The 22,500-nt window shown below is 47.3% G+C and overlaps 1 protein-coding gene across 11 annotated transcripts in view; it reads right to left on the bottom strand.

The window, feature by feature from the left end:
• LOC121685734 (cullin-9) overlaps positions 1–22,500 on the bottom strand; it is an 80,807-nt gene that overhangs the window by 16,697 nt on the left and 41,610 nt on the right. For 8 of the 11 annotated variants that reach the window (XR_006023422.1, XM_042066448.1, XM_042066447.1 and 5 more), the window contains 18 exons: positions 21,477–21,704; positions 20,964–21,054; positions 20,607–20,778; positions 19,276–19,381; positions 18,603–18,698; positions 17,042–17,217; positions 16,682–16,815; positions 16,235–16,420; positions 13,161–13,190; positions 11,212–11,342; positions 10,790–10,972; positions 9,366–9,523; positions 7,507–7,708; positions 6,687–6,858; positions 6,318–6,463; positions 4,891–5,005; positions 3,245–3,447; positions 2,788–3,035 (listed from right to left, as the gene is read on the bottom strand). Coding sequence is in view for 10 of the 11 variants with exons in the window: in XM_042066448.1 (XP_041922382.1) it covers positions 2,788–3,035; positions 3,245–3,447; positions 4,891–5,005; positions 6,318–6,463; positions 6,687–6,858; positions 7,507–7,708; positions 9,366–9,523; positions 10,790–10,972; positions 11,212–11,342; positions 13,161–13,190; positions 16,235–16,420; positions 16,682–16,815; positions 17,042–17,217; positions 18,603–18,698; positions 19,276–19,381; positions 20,607–20,778; positions 20,964–21,054; positions 21,477–21,704 (2,777 nt within the window). In the remaining variant the exon portion in view is untranslated. The remainder of the gene's footprint in view (positions 1–2,787; positions 3,036–3,244; positions 3,448–4,890; positions 5,006–6,317; positions 6,464–6,686; positions 6,859–7,506; positions 7,709–9,365; positions 9,524–10,789; positions 10,973–11,211; positions 11,343–13,160; positions 13,191–16,234; positions 16,421–16,681; positions 16,816–17,041; positions 17,218–18,602; positions 18,699–19,275; positions 19,382–20,606; positions 20,779–20,963; positions 21,055–21,476; positions 21,705–22,500) is intronic. The other 3 variants (XM_042066450.1, XM_042066452.1, XM_042066449.1) reach the window with 2 other exon arrangements.

Here is a 22,500-nt window from a genome sequence, read left to right on the forward strand (position 1 = left end):
ACACACACGCATATGAACATACATATCACGCACACGCACACACACACACGGGTAGTTTTAGCATTGTATGGTACACACATACACATACTTGAGGTTCAGTTCTGGCTCACCAATTTGTGATCTCTTATGGGACAGCTGAGCTTTACAGTTGAGACCTGGCATGTCTTTCACACAACAGAGATGACGCAGAGAGTGGCATTTCTAAATGTGAACAGGCGCAGTCTTACAGCGATGAGGTGATTAACATCCTCGCCAGACTTCACTAATGGAGGTGCCCTCTTACATTTGAGATTTCAGTTCATTTGAAATGATTTTACCTCATTGCACTGAGTGATAATGTCATCACATTACTAAATGTAAATATAACTGAAATGACTATTCTATAGAGAATGCTCATATTAAATAACTCTATTCTATAGAAAATGCTCATTAAACGAGTTACATTAAAACAATTAATTAAAAGTCTTGACTGTATCTATCCTATCCTGGTATACTGTATCTATCCTATCCTGGTATATCCTGGCATAACCAAACTAATTTTGGACGGCAGAATGTTTTTTGGTACTAGTAAAAGTAAACTTGTTCTTAGATGTCTGCTTTTGTTTTTATATTTTGCCAATTTTTATTCAGAATTAAAATGTCTTTAGGTTAAGATGGTTACAACATTGTAAACAATTAAAACATTTGCTGATGTTATAATTGTTCAGTGTTATCTGAAGGAACAAATTAATATTATGTTATATTACGCATTGTTACAAAGTTAATGCTCATGAATACCTACTTCTATAGAATTTAGTTTGCAGCGGTCCTTAACCCTATTTCCTGGGCATTCTCACTACCTTTAGGTATAAGCATTTATCCTGGTCATTGCAAGTGGCATTCACACAAGCTATATATTTTTTTTATTTTATTTTTTTTCAGCAGAATCTAGGCTACCTAGATCTGCCACTACTTGTATTGATTTGATTTTGGTTTTTAAATAATAAAAAACAACAAAACAAAAAAAACATATCATAAAATTCTTACATTTTGAAATGTATCTCACCACAGCAAGCTGCCAGCTGGACATGACTTGCATGTGTATGTAGGGCAGCCTGTCCTGAATCTGGCAATCTGTGGACCACGGTGGAGGGAGTCTCTGGGGCTGAGCCATTTACAGAAATGTGTGTTGTGTGCCTTACAGACATAAATGCCATTTTTTATATAGTGATGAAAAATGTGATCAGTCTCTTCTCTCACCTATGACCTTTCTGCACTCCACATCTGTGACACGAACGGACCTGACCTGACCTACCTGACCTGACCTGAGCATGCGCAGTAGCCTGATTCTCTACAACAACTTTTTACTGCATTGCAATGCACAAAGTAAAGGCAATAAAGTGTTTCTTTGTCGAACAAAGAAAAGAGCCTTAAATTGGATACCATGCAGGGATTTGCTAGGATCTCAAAACCGGATTATGAACATGCTTTGCCATAGAGAAACACATGAAAACGTCGGGGAGGTTGAGCTATATGAAGTTATTATTTTGCTGTCCCTTCGTCTGTTTTTATAACGCAATCCCTTTGACCCAGAAGGATGTGTTTGGTATCAATAGAGAGTTCTGTGTGTCCTTATTCATCTGGCACATCTATGCCATCACGGGTTCTAGAGTAATTCAAACTAGAGTAATGGGTGCGCAGGTGAACGCAGAGCAGTATAGACTGTAAATATGATGCAATTTGATTTAATTACATGATTTTTTAAAATTTGAGTACTTGATAGTACAGACACGTGCCTAGTCTCTTTGGAAAGCCCCACCTCTGCTCTGTCACACAATAGAGGTTTCATCTCGCTGCGACGAATAACTCCGGAGCAATTTAACAGAGAAGAATGGGTGTGTTTTTTGACGCACTTTGCGTCAATAGTCCTCTAAGGGTTAGTCACTGGTCTTCGAATAATCAAAACTGAATTTGGTTTTGTCAGACGAAATAAAAACGCCAACAAACATGGTTCAAAATTCAAAGCTCTTTATTTAAAATTAGTAAAACATATTTATATATGTATATTTATATTTATAAGTATGCGTGCGTTGGCCTGAAACGCCAACTTTAGAAGAGAAAAAAAAAAGATTAGAAGGTAGGGCTGGTAAATTTTTGGTGCGAAATAAACAGTGCAGAGGCATCAGCAGCACTTTGAGTAACTCTGTGGCTGACAGACAGAGATCCAGACGTTGCAAAGCCCACAACCACTTCTACAATCATTCACCGAGCGCTAACACATACAGAACCATTAACAGCAGAGCTGAACTGACAAGACAGTAAGGCAGAGGGAGCGCACAGTATCTATGGACCGCACTGATTTGGCTCTGTGGCCGAGTGATCAGCTCATTACTTTTCTCTTTTTACAGACTTCATTTGTCACTTGCCCTGAACAAGAGAAGGTCATGAGAACGCAAGCAAAACCTGAACAGAAGGATTTTTTTTTTTTTTTTTTTTTATGAGCCTCACTGGTATAGGGGAGGTGGCTGGTGGTCTCTTAAGACTCTGAGCCACAGGTTTGGCAGAAGGTTGGCCAGGAGGCGAATTCCATTCCCCTTTCATGCACGCACACACACACACACGCACACACACACACACACGCACACGCACACGCACACGCACACACACACGCACACACACACACACCACCCCTCCCCCCACTCACAACTCAACATTTCATACCCCAACAGAGGGGTGTGAGCTAAGACAAAGGTCAAAGTTTAAAGGTCAAGGTCAAGCTCAAGGTCAAGCTCAAGGTGGTCCTCACACCTGATGTCTGCCTTGGTGGAGTTCTTCTTGAGGTCGGAGCGGCTGAAGGAGAACTGGGCCTGGCCCTTCTGCGGCGTGGAGGGGTCCTCGGGGAGGAACTCCAGGATGTGGGGGCTGTCGTCGTTGCGCCGCACGTAGCCCTTGTTGATCACGTGGATGACGCACGACAGCACGTCGGTGGTGCTGCAGCTGAAGCGCACCGCGCCCGGGGAACGCAACGCCTCCTGCTTCCAGCACGTGTCCAACACCTGCAGGGCACACACACACACACACACACACACACACGCACGCACATGCACGCACACGCACGCACACGCGCACACATACACACACAGAAGGTCAAGTACCATGTACACACACTCAAACCAGGCAAACGAACAAACACACAGGCACACAGTAAAGGTTCATGCACAAACACAGAAACCATGTGCACAGATTCACACACACACACACACACCCTGAAGACGAGGTTGTCGATGTGCATCTCGCGCTCGCTCTTCATGATCTGGACGATGAGGCAGTAGATGTAGTTCCTCTTGCGCTCCAGGGTGCGGGCGGCGTCCTCGTCCACGTTCAGGTACGTCTGCTTGGGCAGCAGGTGGAAGACGCTCTGGGCGCCACCACTCTGGGACAGCAGCCTCGGGTTCAGCCGCAGCTCTCCTGGGACACAACGCGCTGAGTTAGTCACCATGGCGCCTCAACAACCCCAACGCTCCCCAAACACACCAAGTGATACTGCAGCAATGGGGCAATACAGGGCAATACTGCAACATGGGGCAATACAGGGCAATACTGCAACATGGGGCAAATACAGGGCAATACTGCAACATGGGGCAATACTGCAACATGGGGCAATACAGGGCAATACTGCAGCCACAGGGCAAATACAGGGCAATACTGCAACATGGGGCAATACAGGGCAATACTGCAACATGGGGCAAAACAGGGCAATACTGCAGCAATGGGGCAATACAGGGCAATACTGCAACATGGGGCAAATACAGGGCAATACTGCAACATGGGGCAAAACAGGGCAATACTGCAGCCACAGGGCAAATACAGGGCAATACTGCAACATGGGGCAAATACAGGGCAATACTGCAACATGGGGCAAAACAGGGCAATACTGCAGCCACAGGGCAATACTGCAACATGGGGCAATACAGGGCAATACTGCAACATGGGGCAAATACAGGGCAATACTGCAGTCACAGGGCAATACTGCAGCCACAGGGCAATACTGCAACATGGGGCAATACAGGGCAATACTGCAACATGGGGCAAATACAGGGCAATACTGCAGTCACAGGGCAATACTGCAACATGGGGCAAATACAGGGCAATACTGCAGCCACAGGGCAATACTGCAGTCACAGGGCAATACTGCAGCCACAGGGCAAAACAGGGCAATACTGCAACATGGGGCAAATACAGGGCAATACTGCAACATGGGGCAAATACAGGGCAATACTGCAGCCACAGGGCAATACTGCAGCCACAGGGCAATACTGCAGTCACAGGGCAATACTGCAGTCACAGGGCAATACTGCAGCCACAGGGCAAAACAGGGCAATACTGCAACATGGGGCAAATACAGGGCAATACTGCAACATGGGGCAAATACAGGGCAATACTGCAACATGGGGCAAATACAGGGCAATACTGCAACATGGGGCAAATACAGGGCAATACTGCAACATGGGGCAAATACAGGGCAATACTGCAGCCACAGGGCAATACTGCAACATGGGGCAATATTGCAACATGAGGCAATACAGGGCAATACTGCAGTCACAGGGCAAAACAGGGCAATACTGCAGTCACAGGGCAATACTGTAACATGGGGCAATACAGGGCAATACTGCAGTCACAGGGCAATACTGTAACATAAAAGGGTTTTAAGTTTTCAGGCGGCTATATTCAGGCTGGGGCTGCTTCACTTAAGACTTGAAAATAGATGATCATATATAATGGCCTCAACAGGTTATAATAACAGCTACAGAAATACCTTTTTTAATACGTGTAGGACCAAAGGGTTATGACTGTATGACACAGAAACATGTGGGGTGAATTTTACACAGGCAGGTGGGGAGGACACCTCACCTTTGGCGGGGTCCTGCATGAGGATGCCCTTGTCTCCTGTGAGGGGTTCTAGAGCATGGGCCAGAACGGCCGTGGACAGACCGGTGTCCTTCTGGAGAACGTCCACACTCACATCCTGCCACAGGAGAAGAACAGAAGCCAGTATGAAGCACAGAGGCGAGTGTTTGTGTGTGTGTGTGTGTGAGAGTGTGAGTGTGAGTGTGGTGTGTGTGTGGGTGATGTGTGGTGTGTGAGAGTGTGTGAGTGAGTGAGTGAGTGTGGAGTGTGTGTGTGTGTGTGTGTGAGTGTGTGTGTGAGTTTGATGTGTGTGTGTGAGTGTGGTGTGTGAGAGTGTGTGAGTGAGTGAGTGTGATGTGTGTATGTATGTGTGTGTGAGAGTGTGATGTGTGTATGTATGTGTATGTGTGTGTGTGAGAGTGTGTGAGTGAGTGAGTGTGATGTGTGTATGTATGTGTGTGTGAGAGTGTGATGTGTGTATGTATGTGTATGTGTGTGTGTGAGAGTGTGTGAGTGAGTGAGTGTGATGTGTGTATGTATGTGTGTGTGAGAGTGTGATGTGTGTATGTACGTGTATGTGTGTGTGTGTGTGTGTGTGTGTGTGTGTACCTCCTTGTTGTTGAACTGCAGCAGGATGTACATCTGTAGGGTGTGTGTGTGTGTGTACCTCCTTGTTGTTGAACTGCAGCAGGGTGTACATCTGTAGGGTGTGTGTGTGTGTGTGATGTGTGTATGTATGTGTGTGTGAGAGTGTGATGTGTGTATGTATGTGTGTGTGTGTGTGTGTGTGTGTGTGTGTGTGTGTGTGTATGTGTGTGTGTGTACCTCCTTGTTGTTGAACTGCAGCAGGATGTACATCTGTAGGGTGTGTGTGTGTGTGTGTGTGTGTGTGTGTGTGTGTGTGTGTGTGTGTGTGTGTGTGTACCTCCTTGTTGTTGAACTGCAGCAGGGTGTACATCTGTAGGGTGTGTGTGTGTGTGTGTGTGTGTGTGTGTGTGTACCTCCCTGTTGTTGAACTGCAGCAGGATGTACATCTGCAGGGTGTGTGTGTGTGTGTGTGTGTGTGTGTACCTCCTTGTTGTTGAACTGCAGCAGGATGTACATCTGCAGGGTGTGTGTGTGTGTGGTGTGTGTGTGTGTGTGTACCTCCTTGTTGTTGAACTGCAGCAGGATGTACATCTGCAGGGTGTGTGTGTGTGTGTGTGTACCTCCTTGTTGTTGAACTGCAGCAGGATGTACATCTGCAGGGTGTGTGTGTGTGTGTGTGTACCTCCTTGTTGTTGAACTGCAGCAGGATGTACATCTGCAGGGTGTGTGTGTGTGTGTGTGTGTGTGTGTGTGTGTGTGTGTGTGTGTGTGTACCTCCTTGTTGTTGAACTGCAGCAGGATGTACATCTGCAGGGTGTGTGTGTGTGTGTGTGTGTGTGTACCTCCTTGTTGTTGAACTGCAGCAGGATGTACATCTGTAGGGTGGACACGTAGAGGGTGCAGGAGTCGTAGTGCAGCTCAGCGTGACCCAGCCAGGTCCACTGCAGACGCCGTGGCTTGCTGTGACTCAGGCTGTATATGCTCTGGCCTAGGACACACACACACACACACACGCACATCACATCACACGCACATCACATCTCACACACACACACACGCACAAACACACACACTCTTCTTAGAAATGTTCATAAAAGTCAGTCAAATAATTCCCATAAATGTACAAAAAAATTACCGAACTAAAAACTTAAACTTGTATGGACAGACACACACACACACACACACACACAGGGGAGGTGAGAGGTACTGACTGCTGGAGTAGAAGTCAGTGAACTCGGCCAGGTAGCTGCACAGCTGAGCAGGGAAGTGCTTCCTGGGGTCCTCCAGGAAGCAAGGGGGCGACACAGCCCAGCAGCGGGGAGACAAGACCAGCACCTTCACCTCACTGTCATCATCTGGCTCGGACGACTGATCGTCCATCATCTAAAACACACACACACACACACACACACACACACACACACACACACACACAGGGTGAGTTTTACATGTCTCCAAGACTCAACTTTGAATTGTGTGCACTTGGCAACCACTGTGTCCAAAATCAGTCATGTTTCCTCTCCTAGTGCTTTAGTTCCTATACACTGCGTACTTAAGTTATTTTACACTGCGTACTTAAGTTATTTTACACATGTAAGTTCTTTTCCACTGTGTATTTAAGTTCTTATACACTGTGTATTTAAGTTCTTATACACTGTGTATTTAAGTTCTTATACACTGTGTATTTAATTTCTTATACACTGTATATTTAAGTTATTTTACACTGTGTATTTAAATGGGGAGAGATCTAATGCATGCTAGGTGCATTTGTGTGCACAAGGTCTTCTGTCTAGTAAGTATCAAGAGGAGCACTGTTAGCACTGTGGGGATTCCCCTGACATCATGGGACATACATTTCCTATACATTTACACACAATGGTGCATGTTGTCCTACATCTTTATGGACACCCCCTAAACTAGAGTGCCTTATGTCCGTGTCAGCGGAGTGTGTGTGTGTGTGTAGGCATGCGTGTGAGTGTGCGTGCGTGTGTGCATATGTGTGTCTGTGTGTCTGTGCGTGCGTGCTCTGACCTCCTCGTCCAGGTCCTGCAGGGTCTTGTCCAGCTGTTGTAGTCTGTACAGGTGGAACTCCTGCTGCAGCTCCTGGGACTCGCGCAGGTTGGTGAGCATTTGCTGGGGGAAGCGGTTGGGGAAGCAGGAGCCGATCTGCTCGATCACAGCACTCTCCAGCCACACCTTGCTCTGGCCCAGCAGACGGTCCCCCAGGTAGTACCTACACACACGCCGGGGGGGGGGATGACAGAGTAATTAGTGATTAGAGAATGTCTGCACATCCAATCCTGGTAGGTGCTCAAAAAAGAAAACAAATAGGTAAAAATGTAAAGACAATATAAAGACTACGCAAAGACTACGCAAAGACTACGCAAAGACTACGTAAAGACTACGTAAAGACGGTGTAAAGACTACGCAAAGACTACGTAAAGACGATGTAAAGACTACGCAAAGACTACGTAAAGACGATGTAAAGACGATGTAAAGACTACGTAAAGACGATGTAAAGACTACGTAAAGACTACGCAAAGACTACGCAAAGACTACGTAAAGACTACGTAAAGACTACGCAAAGACGATGTAAAGACGATGTAAAGACGATGTAAAGACTACGTAAAGACGATGTAAAGACTACGCAAAGACTACGCAAAGACTACGTAAAGACTACGTAAAGACGACGCAAAGACGATGTAAAGACTACGCAGACGATGTAAAGACTACGTAAAGACTACGTAAAAACTACGTAAAGACTACGCAAAGACTACGTAAAGACGATGTAGACGATGTAAAGACGATGTAAAGACGATGTAAAGACTACGTAAAGACGATGTAAAGACGATGTAAAGACTACGCAAAGACGATGTAAAGACGATGTAGACGATGTAAAGACGATGTAAAGACTACGTAAAGACGATGTAAAGACTACGTAAAGACGATGTAAAGACTACGCAAAGACGATGTAAAGACTACGTAAAGACTACGTAAAAACTACGCAAAGACTACGTAAAGACTACGCAAAGACGATGTAAAGACGATGTAAAGACGATGTAAAGACTACGCAAAGACGATGTAAAGACGATGTAAAGACGATGTAAAGACTACGTAAAGACTACGCAAAGACGATGTAAAGACGATGTAAAGACGATGTAAAGACGATGTAAAGACTACGTAAAGACGATGTAAAGACTACGCAAAGACGATGTAAAGACGATGTAAAGACGATGTAAAGACTACGTAAAGACTACGTAAAGACGATGTAAAGACGATGTAAAGACGATGTAAAGACTACGTAAAGACTACGCAAAGACGATGTAAAGACGATGTAAAGACGATGTAAAGACGATGTAAAGACTACGCAAAGACTACGTAAAGACGATGTAAAGACTACGTAAAGACGATGTAAAGACTACGTAAAGACGATGTAAAGACGATGTAAAGACTACGCAAAGACGATGTAAAGACGATGTAAAGACTACGCAAAGACTACGTAAAGACGATGTAAAGACTACGTAAAGACGATGTAAAGACGATGTAAAGACGATGTAAAGACTACGCAAAGACGATGTAAAGACGATGTAAAGACTACGCAAAGACGATGTAAAGACGATGTAAAGACTACGTAAAGACGATGTAAAGACTACGTAAAGACGATGTAAAGACTACGCAAAGACTACGCAAAGACTACGTAAAGACGATGTAAAGACTACGCAAAGACTACGTAAAGACGATGTAAAGACTACGTAAAGACTACGTAAAGACTACGTAGATGTAAAGACGATGTAAAGGTCCATCCGCACCCACACAGCCTCCAGCAAAGTGCTTCCCTCATCTATACAAGTACTCCAGGTGCTGTAGTGGGGTGTGTGTGTGTGTCTCACCTGTAGAAGTGCTCGAAGGTGTTGGCGAGCTCGAGGCCGGACAGGAAGAGCATGGGCTCCAGGAACTGCTGCAGCTGGCTGAGCGTCTCCACGTTGCCACTGTCACCACAGCTCTCCTGGATCATCAGGTCAATGTACTGGGCAAAGCGCTCACTCACCTACACACACACACACACACACACACACACACACACACAGAACACGCGCACGCGCACACACACAGAACACACACACACACACACACACACACAAACACAAACAACAGAACACACACACACACCACACAGACACACACACAGACAGAACACAGCTTAGTCGTTGATAACACAAGCCAAGAATAATTCAAACCATGAATGATTTTAATTTAGCTTTGAACAGAAACATGCAATCATGAGAAATTTCAGATGGATCAAGGACACTCCGACAGAGCAGGAGGAGTAGGGCAGCTGCTGGACGACCCCTCTCCCTCCTGAGCCACTGATGGCCGATGGTGGTGCAAGTGCAGAAATTTGTTTTGAGTAATGTTAGTACTCAAGTGCGTGGAGATGGAGGCTGAGAGATGAATTGTGGGTGGTGTAGTTCGGTACTCATGTACATAGAGGAGGGGGCTGATGCATTGTGAGCAATGTAACTCTACACTTATCGTGCGTTCCATTTGTACGTGGTGACGGCTTGTGGCAACTTGTAACTTGTGAAATGACGCAACGTTCAAATCGTCAGAACTCTCCGTGAATTGGGGGTCTATTGATTTGTACGAGACCGCTTCTCGTCAGACGACTTCAGAGGGCCGTGCCGTCATGTAATTTTGTGTAACTTCTTACTACTCGTAAGAAGACCCATTCGTACAAATGGATCGCACAATTATGTACATGGAGGCAGGGGGCTGTCGTTGTGTACTCACGTGCATGGAGGTGGGGGCTGAGAGATGCATTGTGGGTGATTTAGTAGAGATGCATTGTGGGTGATGTAGTTGTGTACTCACGTGCATGGAGGTGAGGATGGAGAGGTGCATTGTGGGTGATGTAGTAGAGATGCATTGTGGGTGATGTAGTTGTGTACTCACGTGCATGGAGGTGAGGATGGAGAGGTGCATTGTGGGTGATGTAGTAGAGATGCATTGTGGGTGATGTAGTTGTGTACTCACGTGCATGGAGGTGGGGGCTGAGAGATGCATTGTGGGTGATGTAGTTGTGTACTCACGTGCATGGAGGTGATGTAGGAGAGGTGCATTGTGGGTGATGTAGTTGTGTACTCACGTGCATGGAGGTGGGGGCTGAGAGGTGCATTGTGGGTGATGTAGTTGTGTACTCACGTGCATGGAGGTGGGGGCTGAGAGGTGCATTGTGGGTGATGTAGTTGTGTACTCACGTGCATGGAGGTGAGGATGGAGAGGTGCATTGTGGGTGATGTAGTTGTGTACTCACGTGCATGGAGGTGAGGATGGAGAGCTGCAGCAGTGCGGCGGAGAAGCCCTGTCGGAGCGCCAGCACGAACGCCGTCTGCTGGCCAAACAGCTCTTCCATGGCGTTCTTCAGACGCAGGTACATCGCCCGGTAACGCTCCACAAAGTCAGGCAGGCTACATGTGGAGTCCAGAAACTTCTTCACCTGCACAGAGAGAGCACCATTTGCTTGATTATATTGATGTATTTAAAGTATGAATGAATGTGTCTGTGTATGCTTTTATACATGTGTGTGTGAATTTCCCATGGGGATCAATAAAGTATCTATCTATCGTGTGTGTATGTTGCAATGGTACATGGGACATTATTGAACCGAACGACACACCCTTTACGGTTCGTCTGTGTGTGTGTGTGTGTGTGTGTGTGTGCGCGCGTTTGACTGACCTGTCTCTGTACGACTCCCTGCCAGCAGAGGGCGATGCCAGCAATGCTGCTGGTGTTCTTCAGCTTGGGCTTGACTGCCGAAGAAGACGATGACATCACGGCCGCCTCCTTGTTCTTGCCCTCCTTGCCATCTGAAAGAGACGCCCCATTATGCTGACCGACACACTACCCACTGGCTTCAAACTCTAAAAAAACTCAAGCAACACACGGCCAGAGGCTCGCCGATGCCATGCCAGATACAGTGAGGACTAAACGGCTTTACGAGCCCTTTACCGGCTCATCAGATATTTAATGCTTAATTCACTCATAAACATGGACTTCTGTGAACTGGAAAAAGCCGATTGAGAAATCAAGATTTGGCAAATATGAGCCAGCTTGGTGTACTGCATGTGCAGCAATGTTCCTTTATGGAAAAGCAGCTGTCTCTAATAAGAAATAAGTGTATTTGAGGGTTTAGTCTTAATATTTCAACAGTCTCTAATGAGAAATAAGTGTATTTGAGAGTTTAGACCAGGGGTGGGCAAACATTTTGGCTCAAGGGCCACATTGGGTTTTGAAAATTGACCACCCCCCCAAAAAAAAAAAAAAATATTTATTTGTTTTCAAACATTAATTGATTACTGCTAATCTGATGCTGTTTAGCTCATTTATAAATGGTGCACTGTCACTTTAAGAGCAATTCACGTTTAGTCAATTATCTTTTACCAGCTCCACTGAAATATAGCCTATGGCTAGTGCTGTTCCCATGGCTGTGCTCTCTCACAGTTTATAAATGGTCAGTAGTGGGAACTACTGTTGCCTTCATGATTTCCTTTTAAACGTTTCTTATAAGGAGATATCAATTATCAACAATGACGAGCCAGCTGGAACCTGCCGCTCTCTCTCTCCCTCTTGAGCGCGCTCAGACGCGCTCCCAGTTAAATGGAGGAGCAGAACGTTGAAGTGAGATCAGCCGCAATGGAGATACCAACGAGCATCATCTCTATGTAACATGATATTTTGACATTGATATTGTAAACGTTTTCTAAGAAGAGTGAAAAGCAGTTTGCAGTAAAGCTAACCACAACGTTGTCTATTGCAGAAAAAAAATAGCGAGCAACCTGATAACCTAATGAAATGCTCGGCGGGCCATATGAAAGTGCTTGGCGTAGTTTACCCATCCCTGGGGGAATATTAAATGTGTGTGTGTGTGTGTGTGTGTGTGTGTGTGTGTGTGTGTGTGTGTGTGTGTGTGAATATCAAATGAGTGTGTGAATATCAAATGTGTGTGTGGGAATATCAAATGTGTGTGTGTGTGGGAATATCAAATGTGTGTGTGTGTGTGTGGGAATATCAAATGTGTGTGTGTGTGTGTGTGTGTGTGTGTGTGTGTGTGTGTGGGGTATCAAATGTGTGTGTGTGTGCGTGGGGGGGGGGGGGGGGGGGGGGGTATCAAAAGTGTATGCGTGTGTGTGTGCGTGTGTGTGTGTAAATATCAAATGTGGGCGGGTGTGTGTGTGTCCATATCAAACTTGTGTGTGTATGTGTAAATATCACACGTGTGAGTGCAGTCATCGGAGCACCTCTGGGAAGCATCACTATCATAAGCAAACCAGCCCAGAGAAACAGAGGGAGAACAAAATGACATCTCAACACTCTGTGTGTTAGAGTGTGTGCATCTATACGTGTGTGAAAGTGTGTATGTATCTACATGTCAAAGAGTGTGTGTGTGTGTGTGTGTGTGTGTGTGTGTGTGTGTGTGTGTGTGTGTGTGTAAGCTGCTGGTAATAAGAGGCAGGAAAATAAACCACAGTGGCAGGTACTGGTTAATAAGGGGAGGAGCTTGGACAAGAGTGAATTACGCAATAAAAAACCCCCACTGCCTACATACTCAAAACAGAAAATATAATTTGCATAATAAACAGAAACAAAGTGCATTGCAGGACTTCAACTTCTATTCTGTTACTTACTCTTCAAATCTTTGCTTCTGTTGATACCTTCTGAAAACAAGAAACATATCTTCAAATAGAGAACTCTAATGGCTACAACAGCTTCAGCACAATTTTACATTTTCATACACTTTGCTTGAAGGTGCAATGTGTAGCTCTACTGAAGATAATAACGATGTGATTGTGACATGAGGAGGGTGCAATGTGTAGCTCTACTGAAGATAATAACGATGTGATTGTGACATGAGGAGGGTGCAATGTGTAGCTCTACTGAAGATAATAACGATGTGATTGTGACATGAGGAGGGTGCAATGTGTAGCTCTACTGAAGATAATAACGATGTGATTGTGACATGAGGAAGCACAGCTATTCCGTGCGCATGTGCGTCTCTTGACCCTTTGCTTACATTCTTCCCGTTCTGAAAAACGTATGCAAAATTCATGACAAACTCCTGGAGCAACAAAGGCACTCAAGACCCCTGGGATGCACAGGAATTCTGGAACTCTAGACCCCTGGGATGCACAGGAATTCTGAGAAAGCTGCATGTTCTCTGTGCTGTAAAGGTCTGTGGCCTGTGCTGTGAAGGTCTGTGCTGTGAAAGTCTGTGCTGTGAAGGTCTGTGCTGTGAAGGTCTGTGCTGTGAAGGTCTGTGCTGTAAAGGTCTGTGCTGTAAAGGTCTGTGCTGTTAAGGTTTGTGCTGTTAAGGTTTGTGCTGTAAAGGTCTGTAAAGGTCTGTGCTGTAAAGGTCTGTGCTGTAAAGGTCTGTATAGGTCTGTGCTGTAAAGGTCTGTGCTGTAAAGGTCTGTGCTGTAAAGGTCTGTGCTGTAAAGGTCTGTGCTGTAAAGGTCTGTTAAGGTCTGTGCTGTAAAGGTTTGTGCTGTAAAGGTCTGTGCTGTAAAGGTTTGTGCTGTAAAGGTCTGTGCTGTAAAGGTTTGTGCTGTAAAGGTCTGTAAAGGTCTGTGCTGTAAAGGTCTGTAAAGGTCTGTGCTGTAAAGGTTTGTGCTGTAAAGGTCTGTAAAGGTCTGTGCTGTAAAGGTCTGTAAAGGTCTGTGCTGCAAAGGTCTGTGCTGTAAAGGTCTGTAAAGGTCTGTGCTGTAAAGGTCTGTAAAGGTCTGTGCTGAAAAGGTCTGTAAAGGTCTGTGCTGTAAAGTTATGTAAAGGTCTGTGCTGTAAAGGTCTGTGCTGTTCTGACAGACAGAGAGACATTGTCCAGCAGAAACCCCACATTGCACCTTCAGTTAATCGGTCTGGTCATGGAAAGCACTCGGAATGCAGGGACATAGGCATGCAGCCCTGACCTTTCAACACATGCACATCACGTAGCTTAAGTGTTAGATCTCTGACCACTCTTTCAACACATGCACATCACGTAGTTTAAGTGTTAGATCTCTCCACAGTCTTCCAACACATGCACATCACGTAGTTTAAGTGTTAGATCCCTGACCACTCTTCCAACACATGCACATCACGTAGTTTAAGTGTTAGATCCCTGACCACTCTTCCAACACATGCACATTACGTAGTTTAACTGTTAGATCCCTGGCCACTCTTTCAACACATGCACATCACGTAGTTTAAGTGTTAGATCCCTGACCACTCTTTCAACACATGCACATCACGTAGTTTAAGTGTTAGATCTCTCCACAGTCTTACAACACATGCACATCACGTAGTTTAAGTGTTAGATCCCTGACCTCTCTTCCAACACATGCACATCACGTAGTTTAAGTGTTAGATCCCTGACCACTCTTTCAACACATGCACATCACGTAGTTTAAGTGTTAGATCTCTCCACAGTCTTACAACACATGCACATCACGTAGTTTAAGTGTTAGATCCCTGACCTCTCTTCCAACACATGCACATCACGTAGTTTAACTGTTAGATCCCTGGCCACTCTTTCAACACATGCACATCACATAGTTTAAGTGTTAGATCCCTGACCACTCTTTCAACACATGCACATCACGTAGTTTAAGTGTTAGATCTCTCCACAGTCTTACAACACATGCACATCACGTAGTTTAAGTGTTAGATCCCTGACCACTCAGAATCTACAGGAGACTATAAGGCACTGGTGTCAAATCTCTCCTGAGTCAAAACAAGTCTCGCAGGTCTACTAAGGAAAGACATCAGCCTAGACTAATCTGGACGATGACGTTGGGTCAACAGAAGTTGAATACTACGTTAGACCTGCTTAAAAGGCCAAAATGAGAGGCGTGTGCAGCCAAATGCGTTAACGGCCTCATGAACATGTGCTGGGAAAGGTCAGAGGTCATTTGAAGGGCTGGCAGAGCAGCCACGGCCACTTCACAACAACGCCAAAGGGTTTATTGGTGAGCTGACATGTCGGTCAGGCAGAGGGTTTGGTCTGACCAATAAACCAGTTGCTGTTCGCAAAGTGAGCAGCTTTACGATACTTGTTCTTTTTAATATTAAGTTGCTCTTTCTGAAATTGCTGCCCCTGCTGTATACCTTGTCAAGGTGCACAGTCTTCTCTGTCCTTTGAGAACCAAACAAGCAAACCGCACAAAGGTTTGGTCACAAAGACGGAGCCTTAAGGCCAAAGGTCACTCCAGAGCAGACAGGAATTACATGCGGATCGGTTCCGACTGGGTCGGACTATGCCCCGAGCGTCAGGTTAAGAGTCAGGTTCCGACTGGGTCGAACTACACTCCGAGCGTCAGGTTAAGCGTCAGGTTCCGACTGGGTCGGACTACGTCCCGAGCGTCAGGTTACGACTGGGTCGGACTACACCCCGAGCGTCAGGTTAAGCGCCAGGTTCCGACTGGGTCGGACTACACCCCGAGCATCATGTTAAGCGTCAGGTTCCGACTGGGTCGGACTACACCCCGAGCGTCAGGTTGAGCGTCAGGTTATGCGTCAGGTTCCGACTGGGTCAGACTACACCCCGAGCGTCAGGTTGAGAGTCAGGTTCCGACCGGGTCAGACTACACCCTGAGCGTCAGGTTCCGACTGGGTCGGACTACACCCCGAGCGTCAGGTTAAGCGTCAGGTTCCGACTGGGTCTGACTACACCCCGAGCGTCAGGTTCCGACTGGGTCGGACTACACCCCGAGCGTCAGGTACTCACTGGACTTGACGGGCGGCTTGAGCTCCTCAGTGTCGACGCGGCTCGTGTCCACGTGCACCAGCAGGTGTGTGAGGCGTCGCACGCGCGAGTTAAAGATGGCCGCCCGCGTCTTGTAGCGCTTGGACGACTCAGCATTGTCCAGGTACTCACTCAGCAACCAGGCCAGGGGGCTCAGCACCGGGGTGTCTAGCAGGGGACAGAGGACAACAGGGAGTTAGAGGGGTGTGTGTGTGTTTCACCTGAGGGGTGTGTGTGTGTGTGTGTGTGCGCGTCTGCAAGTGTGTGTGTGTGTGTCTCACCTGAGGTGTGTGTGTGTGTGTCTCACTTGTGTGTGTGTGTGTGTGTGTGTCTCACCTGAGAGTGTGATGCTCTGCACTATTGGTGTGATGAGGGCTTCCCAGCAGGAGTGTGTGTGTGTGTGTGTGTGTGTGTGTGTGTGTGTCTCACCTGAGAGTGTGATGCTCTGCACAATAGGTGTGATGAGGGCCTCCCAGCAGGTGCGCCCCAGGGCCTCGGCAGCTTCAGCATCAGGTAGGAAGCGGTCAGCAAACATCTGCTCATGTTTCAGAGCGCTGTTCAACCTGGGACACAAACACACACACACACACACACAGGTCAAGAAAAAACATCTGCTCGTATTTCAGAGCCCTGTGAGTGTCTGTGTGTGTGTGTGTGTGTGTGTGTGTGTGTGTGTGTGTGTGTGCATGTATGTGTGAGTGTGTGTATATGTATGTGTGTGTGTGTGTGTGTGTGTGTGTGTGTGTGTGTTTATGTGTGTGTGTGTGTGTGTGTGTGTGTGTGTTTTACTTGTTGAAGAGCTGCAGCAGCTGAGCCCTGTCCTCCAGGATCTCCTGGCACCAGGTGTGCGCCTTGGTGGTGTAGAACAGGTAGGTGCGGCAGCACAGCTGCTCCTTGAACACGGGCCAGAAGGTGGGCTTGGGCCCCAGCACCTCGAACCCGTGTACACGCGTGTCAATGCCACCCTGAGCACCGGGAACCGAGGAGACGCAGAGGAGATGGAGGGGAACAGGGGAGAACAGAGGAGACGCAGGGGAACAGAGAACAGAGGAGAACAGAGGAGATGGAGGAGACGCAGGGGAACAGAGAACAGGAGAACAGAGGAGACGCAGGGGAGATGGAGGGGAACAGGGGAGAACAGAGGAGACGCAGGGGAACAGAGAACAGAGGAGAACAGAGGAGATGGAGGAGACGCAGGGGAACAGAGAACAGGAGAACAGAGGAGACGCAGGGGAACAGAGAACAGAGGAGAACAGAGGAGATGGAGGAGACGCAGGAGAGAACAGAGGAGACACAGGGGAACAGAGAACAGAGGAGAACAGAGGAGACGCAGGGGAGAACAGAGGAGATGGAGGAGACGCAGGAGAGAACAGAGGAGACGCAGGGGAACAGAGGAGATGGAGGGGAACAGGGGAGAACAGAGGAGACGCAGGGGAGAACAGAGCAGATGGAGGAGAACAGAGGAGATGGAGGAGACGCAGGAGAGAACAGAGGAGACGCAGGGGAGAACAGAGGAGATGGAGGAGAACAGAGGAGATGGAGGTCAGAAACACGACAAGTCTGCACACCAAAATTCAACTGTGTTGTGTGCTATGTTTTTCTAGGAAAACAACTCTACGTCACACTTTTGGCTGGTAATTGGAGGTAATTGGTCACGAAAAGAAAAAAAAAAAAGTCAAGACTGGGCCATTTTAATCATTTGATTAATAGGGCACAGCAGCCATAGCATAGCAGTACAGCAGCCATAGAACCTGACCCCTAGAGTACAGCAGCTATAGAACCTGACCCCTAGAGTACAGCAGCTATAGAACCTGAGCCCTATATTACAGCAGCTATAGAACCTGACCCCTATATTACAGCAGCCATAGAACCTGACCCCTATAGTACAGCTATAGAACCTGACCCCTATAGTACAGCTATAAAACCTGACCCCTATAGTACAGCTATAAAACCTGACCCCTATAGTACAGCTATAAAACCTGACCCCTATATTACAGCAGCCATAGAACCTGACCCCTATAGTACAGCAGCCATAGAACCTGACCCCTATAGTACAGCTATAGAACCTGACCCCTATATTACAGCAGCCATAGAACCTGACCCCTATATTACAGCAGCATAGAACCTGACCCCTATAGTACAGCTATAGAACCAGACCCCTATAGTACAGCTATAGAACCTGACCCCTATATTACAGCAGCCATAGAACCTGACCCCTATAGTGCAGCAGCCATAGAACCTGACCCCTATAGTACAGCTATAGAACCTGACCCATATAGTACAGCTATAGAACCTGACCCCTATATTACAGCAGCCATAGTATAGCAGTGCCGCGGCCATAGGGTCTGACCTGCTGGCATCTCTTGATGCGGATCTGCACGATGGACCAGAAGCGAGTCATGTTCTCCAGCAGAACGATTCGGTTGGCAGATGGAGGCACGTTCACCTGCAAGGACATACAGACAGTGTAATGATCACCTGCAAGGACATACAGACAGTGTAATTATCACCTGCAAGGACATACAGACAGTGTAATTATCACCTGCAAGGACATACAGACAGTGTAATTACATTACATGAGCAAACGATGAGCAGCAGCGCACAGTGGTGAGGGCTTTGGATTATCCTATGCACAGTGAGACCACTAGGCTAGTAATGACATTTATCATTATCTCATAAATGTCTCATTCACACTAACCAAGCAACACTAGAGAAGCTCTGTTGTCTTCAGGTGTTAAGCAACACTAAAGAGGTTGTGTTGTGTTACGGTGTTGAGCAACTGTAAAGTGGCTGTGTTGTGTTATGGTGTTGAGCAACACTAAGTGGCTGAGTGGTGTTACGGTGTTGAGCAGCTGTAAAGTGGCTGTGTTGTGTTATGGTGTTGAGCAACACTAAGTGGCTGAGATGTGTTACGGTGTTGAGCAGCAGTAAAGTGGCTGTGTTGTGTTACGGTGTTGAGCAACACTAAGTGGCTGTGTTGTGTTACGGTGTTGAGCAGGTATAAAGTAGCGGACTTGTCTTACGGTGTTGAGTTCCGTGTTGACGTTGGCAGGGTCGTCTCCTCCCAGCACTACAATGCGTGCGGGCATGTAGCTGGAGTCTTCGCTAGCCACTAGCACCGCCAATTGCCTGTGAAGGACACATACACACACGTTAACCACCACTGATTAGAGTAGATCTGCAGAGAATGTATCTTATAGACCCTTTCAAAAGAGTTCCATTATCAGCATCATAGTTGGCCCCACAAGGCTTCCGTTTTAACATTCCATATGTTATCTTAATGCAGAGGAAGTAGATTGGGAACCAAATAGAACGTTCAAGCATTGTTTTTGTTTTTATTGTTGAAAGGGTCTATAGCTGGTGAAGGCCAGATTAGATCTTCTTAATTAGTGCTCCTTATGAAGCCACCCATGTACATGTACATGTTGATGGTGTGTGTGTACCTGATGACAAACACCCCCTTATATAATAGTTGTATAAATAGTATAAATAGTTGCTAGGTTACGGGGACGCTGGCGAGACACGCCGCTCCGTCTGGCATCATGTTTTTGTTTGTTTTTATGTAATGCTCGTAATTTTATGTAATGTCATGTTTATTTTTTGTATTGATTTGTCTAGTTAAATGTTCTCTTTATTTACGTTATTTTTGATAGTTTTCGTGTTATTCTCTTAGTCCTTTTTACTGCTTTCAAGTCGGCTGATGTTGCTAACGTCTGTCCATTGGGAGCTAGCTATGGCTAGCTTTTGCCCTGGGCCTCTTACCCATCCCATCCATCTGTGAGCCGGTGCTGCACTTCACTGTCTGGTCCAGGGGATTTCTCGGGAAAGCAGCTGGAGCTACACTGGCGACTACGCCGCTCCGTCCGGCATCTTTTGCGTTTGTTATTTCTTAAATGTAGTTCTATGTCTTGGTGTCACGGGTAACTGGCGACTACGCCGCTTCGTCCGCTATTGTCTTTGTTAGTCTATGTGTCAATGACAATGTCTTAGCCTATGTGGAGCGCTTTGGGTTGCACTCTGTGCACGTTAAATGCGCTATACAAATAAAACTGACTAGACTTGACTTGACTTGAGCAAGTAAAAGTTGTGTGTGTGTGAGTGTGTGCCTGATGACACCCTTTGAGCATGTAGATGTTGATGGTGTGTGTTTGTGTGTGTGAGTGTGTGTACCTGATGACTACACCCTTGAGCATGTATATGTTGATGGTGTGTGTGTGTGAGTGTGAGTGTGTGTACATGATGACTACACCCTTGAGCATGTATATGTTGATGGTGTGTGTGTGTGTGTGTACCTGATGACTACACCCTTGAGCATGTAGATGATGTTGGTGTGTGTGTGTGTGTGTGTGTGTACCTGATGACTACACCCTTGAGCATGTAGATGTTGATGAAATGGGAGCCCGTGCAGCCGTTGGACTCCCAGTAGGTTTTGGGGTTCTTGTCAGTGAGCTTGTTGGCACGGTGATGGTTGGAGGACACCTCCACCTTCTCCCAGCACTTATCCTCCTTCAGCTCCACACTGGACCCTGCAGGACAGGAGGGGCACTGCTTCAGATACACACACACACACACTTATCCTCCTTCAGCTCCACACTGGACCCTACAGAGGACAGGAGGGACACTCAGACGCTTCAGATACACACTACACACACACGCACACACACACACACTGAGATAATACTGGTCCAGTGGGCACAGCATGGCATCTGACCTTGGCACAGGTTCCGCAGGAACACATCAAAGAAGGGAATGTTGATGGGCTGGTGGCTCCGCCTGTGTTCCTCTATCTGGCCCAGAACCATCTGAGACAGGGAGGGAGGGAGGGAGAGAGAGATGGAGAGAGGGAGGGAGGGAGAGATGGAGGGAGGAAGGACAGAGAGGGAGAGATGGAGAGAGGGAGGGAGGGAGAGATGGAGCGAGATAAAAGCGAGAACAGAGAGAAATATCGTTCTGAGGAGCCAAATTAAATACCCCTCAAATACCCCACCTCAAATACCCCCCCTCAAATACCCCACTGCCCTCCTGTCCCCTCACCTGGATTAGTTAACCCACCTCAAATACCCCCCCTCAATCCCACCGCTATATTGTCCCCTAACCTGGATTAGTTACCCCACCCCAAATACCCCCCCTCAAATACCCCACAGCCCTCCGGTCCCCTCACCTGGATCAGTTACCCCACCTCAAATACCCCCCCTCAAACCCAGCACCCCTCCTGTGCCCTCACCTGGATGCATCCTGCAAGGACACTAGTGGTCATCTTCTTGTAGAGGCTGGCGTACTTCTCGCAGTCGCTGATGAGGTCGCGCAGCTCGGTGACCAGCAGCAGATTGGTGCTGTGCTTGTCCAGGGCCTTGACCAGCGCGTCCTTGGTGCCCAGCCGGCACATGACGACGGCGTAGTCCTTATTCAGCGACGCCAGCCGGTACAGGAAGCGGATGAACTGCTGCACCACCTGAGAGGACCGCACACACACACAGAACCAGAGGTTAAACAGGTCTGGGGTCATCACATGAGTCAGACACACACAGACACACACACACACACACACACACACACACACAGAACCAGAGGTTAAACAGAGAGGGTCTGGGGTCATCACATGAGTCAGACACACACACACACAGACACAGAACCAGGAGGTTAAACAGAGAGGGTCTGGGGTCATCACATGAGTCAGACACACACACACACAGACACAGAACCAGGAGGTTAAACAGAGAGGGTCTGGGGTCATCACATGAGTCAGGATATGAATCATTAGCTAATGATGTCCACTGGGTTTGCTGTTGCAAACACACACACACCACACACACACACACACAGCCTTTTCCCAAAGGCCATCTTCCATCTTGGAGAGTCCACTACACCGTGTGACTGTGTTGTGTATGTTGGCATTAGCCAGTGCTGAGCAGAGTGGTGTGGAGTGGAGTGGAGTGGAGTGGAGTGGAGTGGAGTGGAGTGGTGTGGAGTGGTGTGGTGGGGTGTGGAGTGGTGTGGAGTGTGTGGTGTGGTGGGGTGTGGAGTGTGTGGTGTGGTGGGGTGTGGAGTGTGTGGTGTGGAGTGTGTGGTGTGGAGTGGTGGGGTGTGGTGTGGTGTGGTGTGGTGTGGTGTGGTGTGGTGTGGAGTGGTGTGGAGTGGTGTGGTGTGGTGGGGTGTGGAGTGGTGTGGAGTGGAGTGGTGTGGTGGGGTGTGGTGTGTGTGGTGTGGTATGGCATGGCGTGGCATGGCGTGGCGTGGGATGGCGTGGA

The sequence above is a fragment of the Alosa sapidissima genome, chromosome 16 (genome assembly GCF_018492685.1).
Source record: "Alosa sapidissima isolate fAloSap1 chromosome 16, fAloSap1.pri, whole genome shotgun sequence".
NCBI lineage: Eukaryota > Metazoa > Chordata > Actinopteri > Clupeiformes > Clupeidae > Alosa > Alosa sapidissima.